We start from the raw sequence: 13,926 nt of genomic DNA, 5'->3' as shown, positions 1-13,926 counted from the left end.
ATGAATTGAGGAATTTAGCTTGTGGCAATGGAGGTAAAAAAAAAAAATCGTAGTACCATGCCCCTGTATGTTTGTATACATGTGTAACAGGGACAGAATTCAGTAGTTTGAGGCAGTTTGTTCACTTTCAGAGCCCTTTGGATCCTAACGTACCAGAGGATTTTACCAGCAATTTATGCATGGATGAATGGATGGATGGAAGGATGGATGAATAAATAATGTTATATATTTATGTAATTATGTATTTTCTTTGCTGGAAAATGGAAAAATACTCTTTCCTTTTGTATCCATGGTGTAATATGGCACATTTTCCCAGCACTTCAGACGGGTGTAGAGAACATACTCAGGCCTCTTCATTGCACATAGCCTTCAGTTCTTATAGAAAGGTCGTCTTCTTGCAGGGAAAAAATAATAAATTTTGGCCTCCATTTACTTAAAGATATTTATTCAGTTCACTTGTGCTATTCATTTTCATACATTCCATTGCAAATGAAAATCCTTTTATATCTTTTTTTTTTTAACTTTTAATCTCTCTATTTGTAGTGGTAAAAGGTTGGGGTTTCAAATGATATTTTATTGTTTGTAAAAAGGAAACATTTTTGCTTTTTCTGTCATAGTTCATAATTCTTGCTGAATTGTTTGTGCAAGAATTTTTTTCCTTGTGCTTGTTTCATCAGCCTATAGATTAACAGTTTGTTACTTCTTTGACATCTGATTAACACATCTCTATAATATTCAAGATGCTGTCCTGGCACTTTCAGTTTACTTTTCTAAGGAAAACCATTCACCTCACAAGGTCAGAGGGTTTCTGCATAGTAAAGAAAACAAAGATCTATGGATAAGTATAGTAATGTCTCTTTAGGTGCTTGAACAACTATGCAGGTGATAATGTAGATTCCACCTGACCACAGTTAATAGATATTCTGGTCACAGTTGCTTGAGATTTCTGCTATTTTTCCTCCTTCGATCGACTGATCAGGATTAGATTCAAACTACAGACATTGTTGATACACTTATTCAACAAAGACAACTGCCTGAAAGACTGCGGCTAAATCTCTCTGCACAAACCAGGAAAACAAGCCCATTCTGATGAATTTATCAGTTGTGCTGGTCCTGTGAATAAATACTCTTTGAAAAGAACAAGATAACATCTAGCTCCTAATTTACTTGCAAGGATTTGCAGATAGTAAACCTTTGCCTTGATCACTGTTTGGCAGGCTTTTATGCGAGCAGAACCTTGAAAACTCTGCATTCTCTGTATTTTCAGGGTGCAACGGTCAGATTTCTCATTATAATCTATAAATAAAGGCTGTGAGCAATAAATAGAAAGACTTGGATAGAGAAAACCATTGTTTTACATATCTTTGACTGTCATCAGTGTTTGTGCTGCCTTGTGTACGTACATGATCTTCAGCCGTGCTAGATTGACTAATTTTTCTTTGTGTTTTAAAGAGCTACATATGGATTTACTTTAACTAGTGAAAAAGCAAATCAAAAGTTTTTGTGTCGGGTTTTTCTTTATTTCTTTCTTCTTCTTTTTCTGAATATGAACATGAGGGTCATTGCATTCCCCCGTGGTGTAATGTGCTTAGGTCAAGCCTGTATCTTGTCTTTGATGAAGTACCTGGTCCAGTGTCACGGATAGACAGTTAAGTGCTGGAGCTATTACATTAGCATAATTATACTGTAGAGCAAAGCTTCCTCTATCATCAAAATATTAGTCTCCATCAGCATTCAGCACGACCAGCAGAAGTGCATGCTTATTAATAACTACTCCAAGTACTAATTGGAAAATTTATTTCAAAACTAGAGATGAACAGGTAGTATGGTGAAGCAGCAAGGGGCCTGTAAATATTCAGATTCATGTCAGTTTAAGTAGTTTCAACAATATTTATGATAAGATCAGTGAGAGACTGCTGATAATCACATGCCTGTAACATACACTCACTGACCATTTGAGGATTTCTTCTGTAATTCATCATGGCATGAATTCAACAATGTGTTGGACAAATCTTCCAGTTCATACTAACTATGAGCAACCCACAGTTGCAACAGATCTTTTTAACTGCAAATTCATGATGTCAATCTCCAAGTTTCTCAAAGGTGATCTATTGAGCTGTGACCTAGTGACTGAGGAGGCCAACAGAGCCCACCATGTTCAGGATAAGTGGATTTTTCTGCATAATCCCGCTGGAAGTAGCTATGAGAACATTGGGTGCACTGCAGCCATAAATTGATAGAAATAGTCAGCAACAATTCTCAGAGTGACATCTATGCAGTGTCAGATTGACAGATGTTTTCCAAACTGCCTAACATCAGAGAACCTGTGAAAATTGTTCCGTTAGTTTCCTGATTTTAAATAACAGGAGTGGTTCCCAGCATGGTCTTCTGTTGCTGAGGAATACTGCCTTAATGTTCAACAAGTTGTTTAATCAGAGATGATATTTTACATACCATGCTCGTAAAGAGTGGAAATTTAAGCTGGTGCTGCCTTTCAATCAGCTTATTCTGCCCATTCCCTTCTGATATTACAGAGTGATTTTTTTTGACACAACTGCAATTAGCTGGATGTTTTCTCTCTTATTGTATCATTTTCTGGAAACCCATAGATATTTGTGCATGAAAATACCAATGGATCAATAGTTTCTGAAATACTCAGACCACCTAGATAATCTAAATCCCCTTTATTTTTCATTATGATACTCAATTTAAACCTCAACTGGCCTCCTTTACTGCATCTAGAGGCTTAAATGCATTGAATTGCTGCTATGTTAACAAGAAACTGAACAGGTGTGCCTGATATAGTGACATGTGAGTGTAGTGTGAGAGTACAGTAGGCAAGCACAGAGAGGAAGTGCTGACGTGCCTGAGAATAACTGCGTCTGCTTGTTAATGAGATTTTATTGGCAAGATTAACAGCCTTTGTGTCATAACAAAGGCAGCAAGCCAGGTGAAACAGCTGTTGCTCATATTGTCTCAGTTGTAGGACACAGAAACATGTTAACATCATGTTACTGGAAACACATATGGCCTCGCAGCAATGCCACACAGGTTAAAAGGGTTGTTAAAACATGTAGTTAGAGTTTCAATGTACTTTTTTTGTAGGAAAATAGAGAAAGACATTTTGGTATTATCTTTGATGTCATCTACTTTTATTGAAGTTGTATTCATTGATGGAGGTGTAAGGGTAGAAAAAAAAGGAAACAATTTTCTTTGAAAGCTATAGAAGGTACCAACGGATGCAACTTGCATTGACTCAACTGACCTCCTTGTGTTCGCCGCAAAAAGCACGAACAAAGGGTCAGGTGACTGCAACATTCACACACATGCATCTAATTCAGAGACCTGCACTTTTTATTGCAGAGCTGTGTGCGTTCACACACATTTTAGCAGACAGTGAAAACAGGGAGCCTCAGCACGCATGGCATTCAAGCTATGTGCAGTGAGGACACAGCTTTGTGCAATTTCTGCATTTGGAAAAGTTCTAATTTATTTAGGATGGGTTCGCAGCATATGGAAGCACGCACAACAGCTAACTGATAGGAAGACAAAGAAATTCCAGTCTTCTGCTGCTAAAAAAACTCAATTCAGATCAGGTCATAATAGCTCAGCTGTCTTGACCAAAGGAAGGGGAGAGAATAGGGTGCCTTGTGATTTTCCCCCTTTTCGCCCTCACCCTCCCTCACTTTTCTTCTTCTTTTTTTGTGCCTGAATCTTTTATCTGTGTTATTCATTCAAGACTCTTCAAAGTAACAAGCCTCCTTCTTTTTCCCGGTACTGGATTTGGAACCCAAATTAGAGACTGCTTGATTAGAGCGGAGAGGAGGGAGCCAAGAGAGAGGAAGATGTGGGTATTGGACAAAACAAATCGCACCCCTACAAAGTGCCTTTTATCCAAAGACCCCAAGGCTCAAATACCCCCATCCCTACCAGAGCAACCGTGGCTCTGCTTGTTTTTCTCTTATCATTTATTTAGTCCCTCGTTGATGTTTTCTGTCCCCCTTTTCTGACATCGGGAGAAGGCAGGAATCTCAAAAGGTGAACTGGGCAGCATGACCACTTCCTGCCTTCTGTGAATCAGTCTGGATTTTTTAAAGTAGACCCAATAAAACACAGGGAAAAGTCCTGGTGCTGTTTGGCCACTCACTCCTGGGTTCTGTTTCAGGGTAGGATCATTCTACAAGGCCTCAGTCCTTCTACCAGGCGGATGTCAAAACACGTTAGGTCTGGCCTGGCTGCTGGGGTTTATGTAGCGCCAAAGTATCTCTAAGCTGTCTGTCTGCCATCGGAAGCGCAATGTGAGGAGACATGTTAACAGGCAGACCCCATCCCCACTGCTGTTAAAAGCCATGCAATATGTAGGAAAACTGCCTCTTTTGTCAGCGGCCTGGTCAGACACAGACCACGGCTCTCCTCTTCTGTACCACCCAATAAAAGTTTTATCTGCATTTTAAAGCTAATCCATAATTTAAAGCGGGAAGAAAGAGATTTTAACACAAACCAGTCAACAACAAAAAAAAGAAAACATATGCATTTGATTTTATGTCCAGCTGTGTAAAAATTCTCCAAGGCTTGTCAGGCTTATTCAATATCATCAGAATTTGCAATGAATTTCAAGTAATTTTGAAATCTTGTAAATGTTTCAAAATTGCTAAAGGCAGCATCAGAAAAAATAACAGAATACTTTTGGGGTTAACATGGAAACAGCATAAAGTGGAGAGGATGCTTCAGGCTTCCCACAGCTCAGCTGAAGAACAAAACAATAGACCTTCTGTTAACATTCTTGTGGTGTCTGGGCAAGAAGAGGCACCCCACTCTCAGGGTAGCCCCTCCAATCTTTAGCACAACACCCCTCCAAATAATGAGACAAAATAGCTTTTATTTATATGTTATTCAATGGTTAAATTGTTTCCAATCAATTTACAATCATCAGAAATGTGTAATTAAGCAGCGCGAGAGGACACTTCAAAGTCCAAACAATGTGCTGAAAGCTCAGTCATCTCTGACGTGATAATCCTCAAACTGCTTTATCTGTGTGATGTTTTTCTTTATTTTCTCACATATGTGCCTCTAACTCCTTGTATCTGTAATATCAACGCAAGTTATTTGCGACATCACCTAATGTGTCGTGTTGGCTACCTGTAAAAGGCGGCTCCATTGTGGACACAGCCAAAGGTTAATAAAATTGGCGCTGATTGTATCACTTTTACAGATAAGCCATTCACAACAAGTGTAGTACGGTGAATAAGAAGTCAATTCAGGCTTTGGAAACAGCATACAAGTCCTATGAATGGCTGCTTTTAGGTCCCTTTTTTCGTTATAAATGGAGAATTGCAGCTCTCTTCTGTTGCAGCAGGCAGCGGAGGCAGAGTGGGGCAAACTGGGTTTCAGACAAGCCTGCCAGTAAATTGCTCTGAATGGGTTCTGGAGGTTGACAGGCCCTATTAAGACAAACGGCTTTCCTCATCGGAGAGATAAAATAAATCAGGTGTTTAGTCAAATTAAAATAGTTCCAGTGGAGAGGGCCCCCGGGAGTTCTCGGAGAAACTCAAGACAGATGTGGTCAGACACGAGAGGAAGACACCCAAGAAAGAATTCAGCTCCTTGCTGGCCCCAGGCCAGGCCTTGTTGGACTGTTATCCGGATTTCGGTGCTGCGCATCCTTGCTGCTCTATGATCGTCTCCATCTCTCTTTGTCGCTGTCAGATTTCCTTTTGGTATTGCTTGTTTCCCAAGATCAGCTTGTCACATAGAAGTGCAGCAGGAAGAGAATGAGTTACTGTCTATCCCCTCACTGGCAATTATGTTGACTGTGTTAGTCAATGGTAGGATTACTTAGCATTGATTAGCCGATGAGAAAGAGAACGAGAGAGAGAGAGAGGGAGAGAGAGAACGAGAGAGCTGCTGCACAGTTACTTTCTCGGTTTCTCACACAGTTGTTATGAGACTTTAGAGAGATTTGAAGATGAATGATCTTTTATTTACATTTCTTTAAAACCTCCGCACAAAAGTTGGTGACTTGATCAAAATGTTTCTCAAATGATTGTTAGATTCTGCTTGGTTCACCAGATGCAGGATCCAGTCTTCTTGTTTTGACAAGTTTGTGCTATCCAGCCTCTACCGCCACCTCTAATACCTGTGTGGTTTATAGGCTGGTGCAAACAGTGACTCTTAACACCTTCTCTGTAATAACCCCTGGAAGTCTGACACAAGTACCACCCCCGTTTTGTCAGCTCCCTGCAGCTCTTTGTCCATGTGCCGGTAACAATTCCTTCTCTTTTTCTTCTGAAAGCTGTGAAAACAAGCCACAGCAAACTCGTCAAGTCCAGGCTGTGTGTGACCTTAACAGTTTCTAGTGAATTCGCTGCAGTTGGTTCCTTCCTGTGTGGATTTCTTTGTATTAAATATTGTGTACACTACAATGACACAATGTGATGATTGGCTTGTACAGCATGGCTACTTTTCTAAATTTAACAGTAAACAACTTAGGACGTCTCCACAGCCTTTCGTCCAAAAGTCTACATGGCCACAGCCAGCTCGAGATTTATTGTAACCCACAATAGAGATTGACTTGATGACCTAGACAAACACTATTGCTTACCACAGCACAATGAATATCTCCATCAAATCATTCATGTTAACACTGTTGTGCATTATGTAAGTCACTTCAGATTATTTATATTAGAGGACTGGGTATCTCGCCCTTTGAGCCAATACCATCGGCATGAACATGAAAAATTTATATTTTAATTCCAGTGTAATCAGGATAGTAGATTAGGAAATATCTGCCATGCAACAAACAAGCCTTTGAGTAACTCAGTATTATGCAGAAAACTCTCTTGATTATGCATAGAAAAACATTTGCACAGATGGATTCTTGTAGCTGCTCATAAACAAAAAAGTAAACAAAGAAGCAGTCAGAAGAATGCTAAAGCTAGTGTCATAGCTAAAATAATACCTATTATATCAAAATAGCTATGATGAGAACTTAATTTAAAAGAGAAGAAAACATTCCAAACATATTGGTATAGTTACTTTATGCAGTTCTACATTCTTTTTCCTTTCAAAACGTTACTTCTAGATTAGGGTGCCAGATTGATTAAGTTCTAAAATCCGTTTCAGTCTTTATTTTTCGTTCGCCCACTGCAGTTCTCTTCCCAAACAGTAGGCGTCTCTGCTGCTAAATTGATACTGTAGCACCTCAGAAATGTCAGCAGAAGAAGAGCCTTACAGGAGTTTATTCACAACATAAATCTCCAATTTAATCAGAGCAACTTGGATTTTCTTGATACATAGATTTATAAATGGATGCATCTCATCTCAGCTGTTCTACTGATGCATTTGAGTAACACGTTTGATTGTCTGTGAATTGGTAATTATTTCTTTGTATATGTTAGTAACATTTGGAATAACATGCTTGTCACCTACACAATTCTCAATTTGTGCAACTGACATTGAAATTATTTTTTCACGTTTGTTAGCCTGACTTCTGTGATAATGTTGGTGGTGCTGGGGGCCTCCTACTGGTGCGAAGGCCTTAAGCAGCTGCTTAGTTTGCTTATGCTTTGGTCGACTCTGGTTTAAGCCTCCCCCTTTGAGGTTCTTAATTCATTTCCAGGGATGAATCACAAGTATCTCGCTTTTAACCATTGACCCTCTAAAACCTGCCCTCTCCTGCTTTTCACAGGTACCCCAGAGGGTCTGGCAGAAAAGGAGCACCAGCTCTCCACAATGATAACCCAGTTGATAAGTCTGCGAGAGCAGCTCCTGGCTGCCCACGATGAGCAGAAGAAGCTTGCTGCTTCACAGATGGAGAAACAGAGGCAGCAAATGGAGTTGGCTCGACAGCAGCAGGAGCAGGTAACTGCGTCCTGTCTTCCTTTTTAGCACGTTCAGGGATGTAATCACTCTCTCCTCTCGTCTGCATCTCAGTTAACAACCTGTTTACTGTCAACATTTTATCCTCGTTATTTACAACACACACTGTCTTTCCTCCTCCAATATTGTTTATTCTATTACCCTCCGTGCCTCTGTAATAAACCTCATTAAATCCATTTGTAACAAATTGTCACTTAGATCTTTTTTTTCATGCCTGAGGTGTGCCAATAAAATCTTGGGATGCCGAATGATAAGTCGTTTAAGAGATGCTACACTCAATATTTCCTCAGATATTTCAGTCATGCTCGCTCACCCACGTTTGTGCTGTGGCAGGAAAAAAAAACCTTATTATGACTTGTGCTAACAAATGCGTGGCAATGTGTGAATTAAACATTATATTAAACATGGAAGTCCTCCATATCTTATAAATTGTCCTCCTATTATAACAAGCCGGGCATTAGATTTGCAGCACAAATCTGGCCAATGAGCCATATTGTACAAATCAGCAAATTAGCACAGGCCATGAAGTGTGTTAATGTCTGGGAAGAAATAAGGACACTAACTATCCACACGGGCGACACTTTTATTATCACCAGCCACTCTAATGGCTATGAGTCAATTATCAGCAAGGAGTTCACTCAGAGTTTCCTCAGCACACTCTCAAACTGTCCTGTGGTAAATGAAGAGATTTACCATACACCTTGAAATGATACATTTGGTCATAGTACACTAATAATACATTAACAGTATTGATTTTCTTTTTTAATCAATGATGTTCATCTGCAAACTCCACAAGTACCAAAGCTTTGTGGGACACAGCAGCTCAACAGAGCCACAACATAAGACATTTAATTTTATTTTAAAATGGAGCAATATTAATAAATTTGGGATGTGCCGCGGTAGACTGGGAGAGCCCGCTGAGAGCTAAAATGTCATCAAGCCATCAAGATACAACGCAGTAATTAACTGTTGACACTTGTGAGGAAGCCAGCACAAATTAATCTTGACACATTTGCAGACGGCAGATATCTTACAGAGAACACTTTGTAATTATATATAAAATTGAAAATTAAATGACACTTAAAACCCAGTTGTCATGCTCAATGAAGTGAGCGTGTAGATGGAGGTGGGCGCTCAGATGAGAAAGATTGCGGTGAAGCCTCGCTTCGCAGAGGGGCAGCAGGGACCTCTGTCAGTCACACTCCACCTGCACTGGGGATCTCCATCATAACCATGGTTGTCTGTCTTGTAAATCATTCATATCACTCATAGACAAATGCACACTCTGCTTTCCTGCACAGGCCATTTTACATTTATTCAGAAGCAAACCAAATGGTTTGTTACGTTCAAACAAGAGTTACAGAAAAGTATGCTTGTTTTAGTGCTCATCATGCTTCCGGTATCTCAGACAGTGTCTTGCAAATATTTACACTCCCTGAGATTTTAAAAAAAATCTTTTGCAATGTCACAACCTCAAATTTCTATGTATTTTGTCATTCTTATTTGAGAGAGAAACCAACATAAAGTTATACAATATTGTTGAAGTGGAAGGTTTTCAAACATTTTTCATGATACAAACAAAAATCTTTCCAATTATATATTACAAATGTAATTGAAAAAATTATTGATTTTCAATTATTGCAAAATTAATGAAAACAATGAATTTTCCTCTTCCAAGTTTCATTAGAGAAAGTTTGCAGTTGAAATGTGACAAAATATGATAAAGTCCAAGGGGTCTGAATATTTTTGCAAGGAATTTTAATTTACTGTACAGAAACTGGCCTGAATTACGTTTGACCACATAATGTTATCAAGAGGAATACACAAGTACTCAGTGATAAGTTCCTCTTCTCATTTATCTCAGTTTAAGGGATTATTTAATTTTCTCCGTTGCTTCTGTTTTCAACCAGATTGCACGACAACAACAGCAGCTTCTGCAACAGCAGCACAAAATCAACCTCCTTCAGCAGCAGATCCAGGTCAGTGCATGCATTTCTGTCGGCCCTCTAACACGCAGCAGCTTACACCTCCTACTTTCAGATTACTCCAACATTTCTGCCTCTTCGAAGCAATTAACCCACCAATGTTGCTACAGTGACTCGGATTTAGCAGCACACACACACACGAGTAAAATCAGATATTAAAGGTACCTTATATGCCTTTTTTATTTTTGTATTTCTTACCCCTTTATCTTTAGTATTTGTGTCACACTAACAGTCATCATTCTCATCAAATGTTAATTGCCTGTTGGTAATCAGGAGGGTTTTTAAAATATGGAGGTGAATAATTAACACATCGTAATGAACAAAAAGAGGGGGGAAAGTAACAACGGCTAATGAGTGCTGCTGATAGAAGAGAGCCTAGAGGTGGAGGACATGAAAGAGGCTGGTAAATGCCTCTGAAATTAGTCAACCCCAGAAGGGCTATGATACATGCTTTCACACAGCACATGGACTGTAGAAGCTTACATTGTCTTTAAGATATGTATATTTCCTCATGGTTTACATAAGTTGATGCACACATTTTAAATATACAAGCTGATTATGTATATTTCATGCTCTTTCTTTCTGATACCACAGGACTACTCATGTTTGTTTGTATGCACTCTAACGGAGTTGCAGTGGAAGACCACCCAGTCAGCCCGTAGCTTGATCTGTTCAAACTGCACAGGATAATCTGTGGTTGGTCACTCGCACTGGTCAAGGCTATGAACTTGGCTACCTTTGTGAAGCTAATGTTATCCTGCTGGGTGTGTTTGGTGTCAGGCACATCCTTCTCCATTCACCGCCTCCCTGCTTGTTCTTTTAAAAGTTAACTCCCCCTATTCTGTCCTATTCGTTAAACATAGCTTGGAAGCAAATTGTTCATGAAGCAGCAACGTCAACATGTCTATTCAAGATTTTTAAAGGATCTTTTTTTTTGAAGGATTTTTTTGAAGATGTATTTTGCTCAACAGATTCTTTTTAGAAGCATCATACTGCTGCAAAAGTAGTCTGGACAGTAAATTGCCTCTTTTGAGAGATGCATTGTACTATTAAAGTCTTGAGATTCCAGAAGCCTCAACCTTTTACTTTAATAGTTGACAATCTTTTGGGAAGATGTTCCACTGAAAACTAGTGAAGAGCATAACACTAAGGGGTTTGTGTGTTTGCGTGTGTGTGGGGGAGTGACTCTTAAATTAAGTGTCGTATCGACCAGTGAAGGGCTAGACCTACTCATTTCTTTGAGGACACTTTGCTTGTAATCATTGAGCATAAGGGCACCACTTTAAAAAAAACCTCACTTTTAGAGCCTCTTGATTTTATCACAAAGTTACAGAGAAATGGCACCTGAAAATTCCACTTGATGAATAATTTTTAAAAGGGCTTGGAGATTTGAGAGTGTATGGGAATGCTCTTCTGAATATCCATTTCAAACACTTGAACAGAGATACAAGCAAAGACCTTCCTTGCAGAGCCCAGTTATCCAGCTTTTCCCCTGCCTCGGATCTTACAGGATTAAAACACAAACACACACGCACACACCCCCGCCCACACACACGCAGACACATTTACAATTAAATAAAAGAATCCCGTGCGCCAGCCATCTGCTTGACTATCCACCAGCCTCCCTTGACTCTACTGGGAACATACCACCCAAGTTTCACCTTGTGCAACATTGTTTAACCAATAAGTTATTCAAACCAGAATGTGTGCTTTCTTCCTAAACCAACTCCTCCAGTTATCCACAGTTGTGATGAAGCATCAAGGCAAGTAGATAAGAGAGTCAGAGCTGATCTCTGTGAAGTATTTTCTGTGGTTCTGTTTTCGTTATTGCTGCCTCTTAAAAAGTGCCTCAGCTATTTTAATATATAACAGCTTTGCTTAATTAGTTCTATATACAAGCTTCTTGTCCGCAAAGTGATTCACAGTATTGGGGTATTTGGTTACCCTGCTCTTAGCATTGAGAACACTAAACTTTATTGGTAACCCTGCTACTATCAAAGTCCTTCTGTTTAGCTTTAGAGAGGAAGCCAAGGGAGAGGGCCTTACTTAGGTCATGTATTGATGATGTGAGTGATCACACGCTGCATATTTTAAACAGTCTAAAAAATAAAACCATGGAGATTGCAACCAGAGACTGTTGTTGGCACTATATGTGTGCTTTCCAAGACTTTATAGCATGAAGACTGAATCTCTTAGAAGTATTGTAGAGGTTTAGTCTGGGTTCACTTTGGAGCAAGCCAGCATGGAATTCAATTAAGTTTCTTTTCTGAATAGCCTTCTTTTTATCCTTTCTCATCATGCCTAAAAGAGAGGGGAAGAGATTTAGTCTTTGTCCCACAGGATTACAATGTCACTTGTTTTAAGATAGCAGATTGAAGTGTTAGGGGCTTATCAAAAATTAAAGCTCAAGGCTTTGTGTGTTTCCCCGTCAGGACCGCTTTTTTTTTTCTTTCCTTCCTTCAGTCCGGCCCTCGTCGTTGAAATCATCTTGGCACTAATTCAATCCTAGGATTAGATCAGCTGCTTTGGTTGGAAATTTGAAACACCATTCAGGACTTTGTAAGACATGTCACAATTTAACATATATATCAATAGATAACTAGATTGTCCAAGCAGCTACTAATCTTTTTATGCTACTGTATAGGGATTGTGAGGTGAAGAACATTCAATTTATTTTGTCTTCACTCATTACAGCTCATTTTATTCAGAAATCAGGTCATTTTTGCACTTTTAATAAATGCAAAAAATAGTAAACTATGTGTAAGCAACAAAAGATTGGGTATTTCCCTAAACACAACTGTTACAACTGTGGTGCAGAGGCATGCAAATAGCCATATACATTCAGAGAGGTAACTAAACTGTCTGTGCCCAGCAATTGGATGTGCACATTGACACAAACATCAAGAGGATGAATACAAGCTGAAAGGTCAGGGTGAACTTTATCTTCATAAACAGACAAGAGAGGGCAGAGCTCACCGGATGAAACAGAGGGGAACTTTTAATCCAGAACTTCTAATTTAAATGTGAAACATCATTTAACACGGTGACAAAAAAACACAATGTCATGACATTGTTGCTTGTCATTGACTGTGGCATTCATGTGCCAACTCTGAGAAGACAGCCAGATAGGAGATCTAAGGGATAATAATTTCTAAGGATGCCATTGTCATTCAGATTGTGCTTGTTTTCAAAACCTTCTACTATAATGTGTTGGGTCTGGTTCTGTTTATTTCCCTTTGACCTGCTGGTCTCTACCTACCCATGGTCTGGCCTTGAAACTCTAACCCCGCACACATTATCTGTGCCTGTAAATCCTACCTTTAACCTTGTTTCCACAAGGATACATAAACACAGCATGTGTCTTTCTCCCCAGTTTATAAAGGGAAACATAAGATTAAAAGAGAAAAGGACACTATATTGTTGCTCTCAACATGCTTCAATCTGTCTGAGGCTTTCTCACATATCTTTAATGGTGTAGAGAGACAATGGGGGAAATGAGAAAAATAATTACAAAAGCGTTGTGCAACAATTCATAAAATGGAGAAACTATACTGCCGCTAGAATGTGAGATATAAGAAAACACAACAGAAAGTATACAATCTAACATTTAGCAGCATATTTCTATTAAGTTATTTGTGTAGCTGACTTATGTTAGGATCTTAATTAAAGTTTTGTTGCCGACACATCATTGTTTTTCTGTCTTATGTTTCCAGTGGCACAGGAAGACACAATGCCATTGCAAAAATATTTAGCCACACCTTTCATCCCTGATCTCTTGATGTGTGTGTGAGGCCTATTTTTGACACATTTTACACAAAATATTACATCATATTCGTTTCTTATACATGTTCTTTTTTTAAAGAGATTTTGCAGTTTAAATGTGGAATTGCTCATAAGTTTGAACCACACTTTAGGTCCAGGTGATTGTTTTGTCTTTATTTTTATTTCATATAGACATTAATGTATAAGGACAAAACATGGGTGTTGCTGTTTATTTCAAACATTTTATTATGGTTAACAATTATAATAACAGAGCAACTACTTCACAAAGAGAGAAAATTTA

At 39.0% G+C, this 13,926-nt stretch overlaps 1 protein-coding gene across 4 annotated transcripts in view; it reads left to right on the top strand.

Moving 5' to 3' along the window:
- Window positions 1-13,926, top strand: part of sox6 (SRY-box transcription factor 6) — a 138,950-nt gene that overhangs the window by 74,647 nt on the left and 50,377 nt on the right. For all 4 annotated transcript variants that reach the window (XM_028015422.1, XM_028015421.1, XM_028015424.1 and 1 more), the window contains 2 exons: window positions 7,688-7,860; window positions 9,789-9,857. In XM_028015422.1, the coding sequence (XP_027871223.1) occupies window positions 7,688-7,860; window positions 9,789-9,857 (242 nt within the window). The remainder of the gene's footprint in view (window positions 1-7,687; window positions 7,861-9,788; window positions 9,858-13,926) is intronic.

This window comes from Xiphophorus couchianus, chromosome 4 (genome assembly GCF_001444195.1).
Source record: "Xiphophorus couchianus chromosome 4, X_couchianus-1.0, whole genome shotgun sequence".
Taxonomy (NCBI): Eukaryota; Metazoa; Chordata; class Actinopteri; order Cyprinodontiformes; family Poeciliidae; genus Xiphophorus; species Xiphophorus couchianus.
Note: the sequence above shows the minus strand (reverse complement) of the source record. Positions and strands in the feature narration are given on the sequence as shown.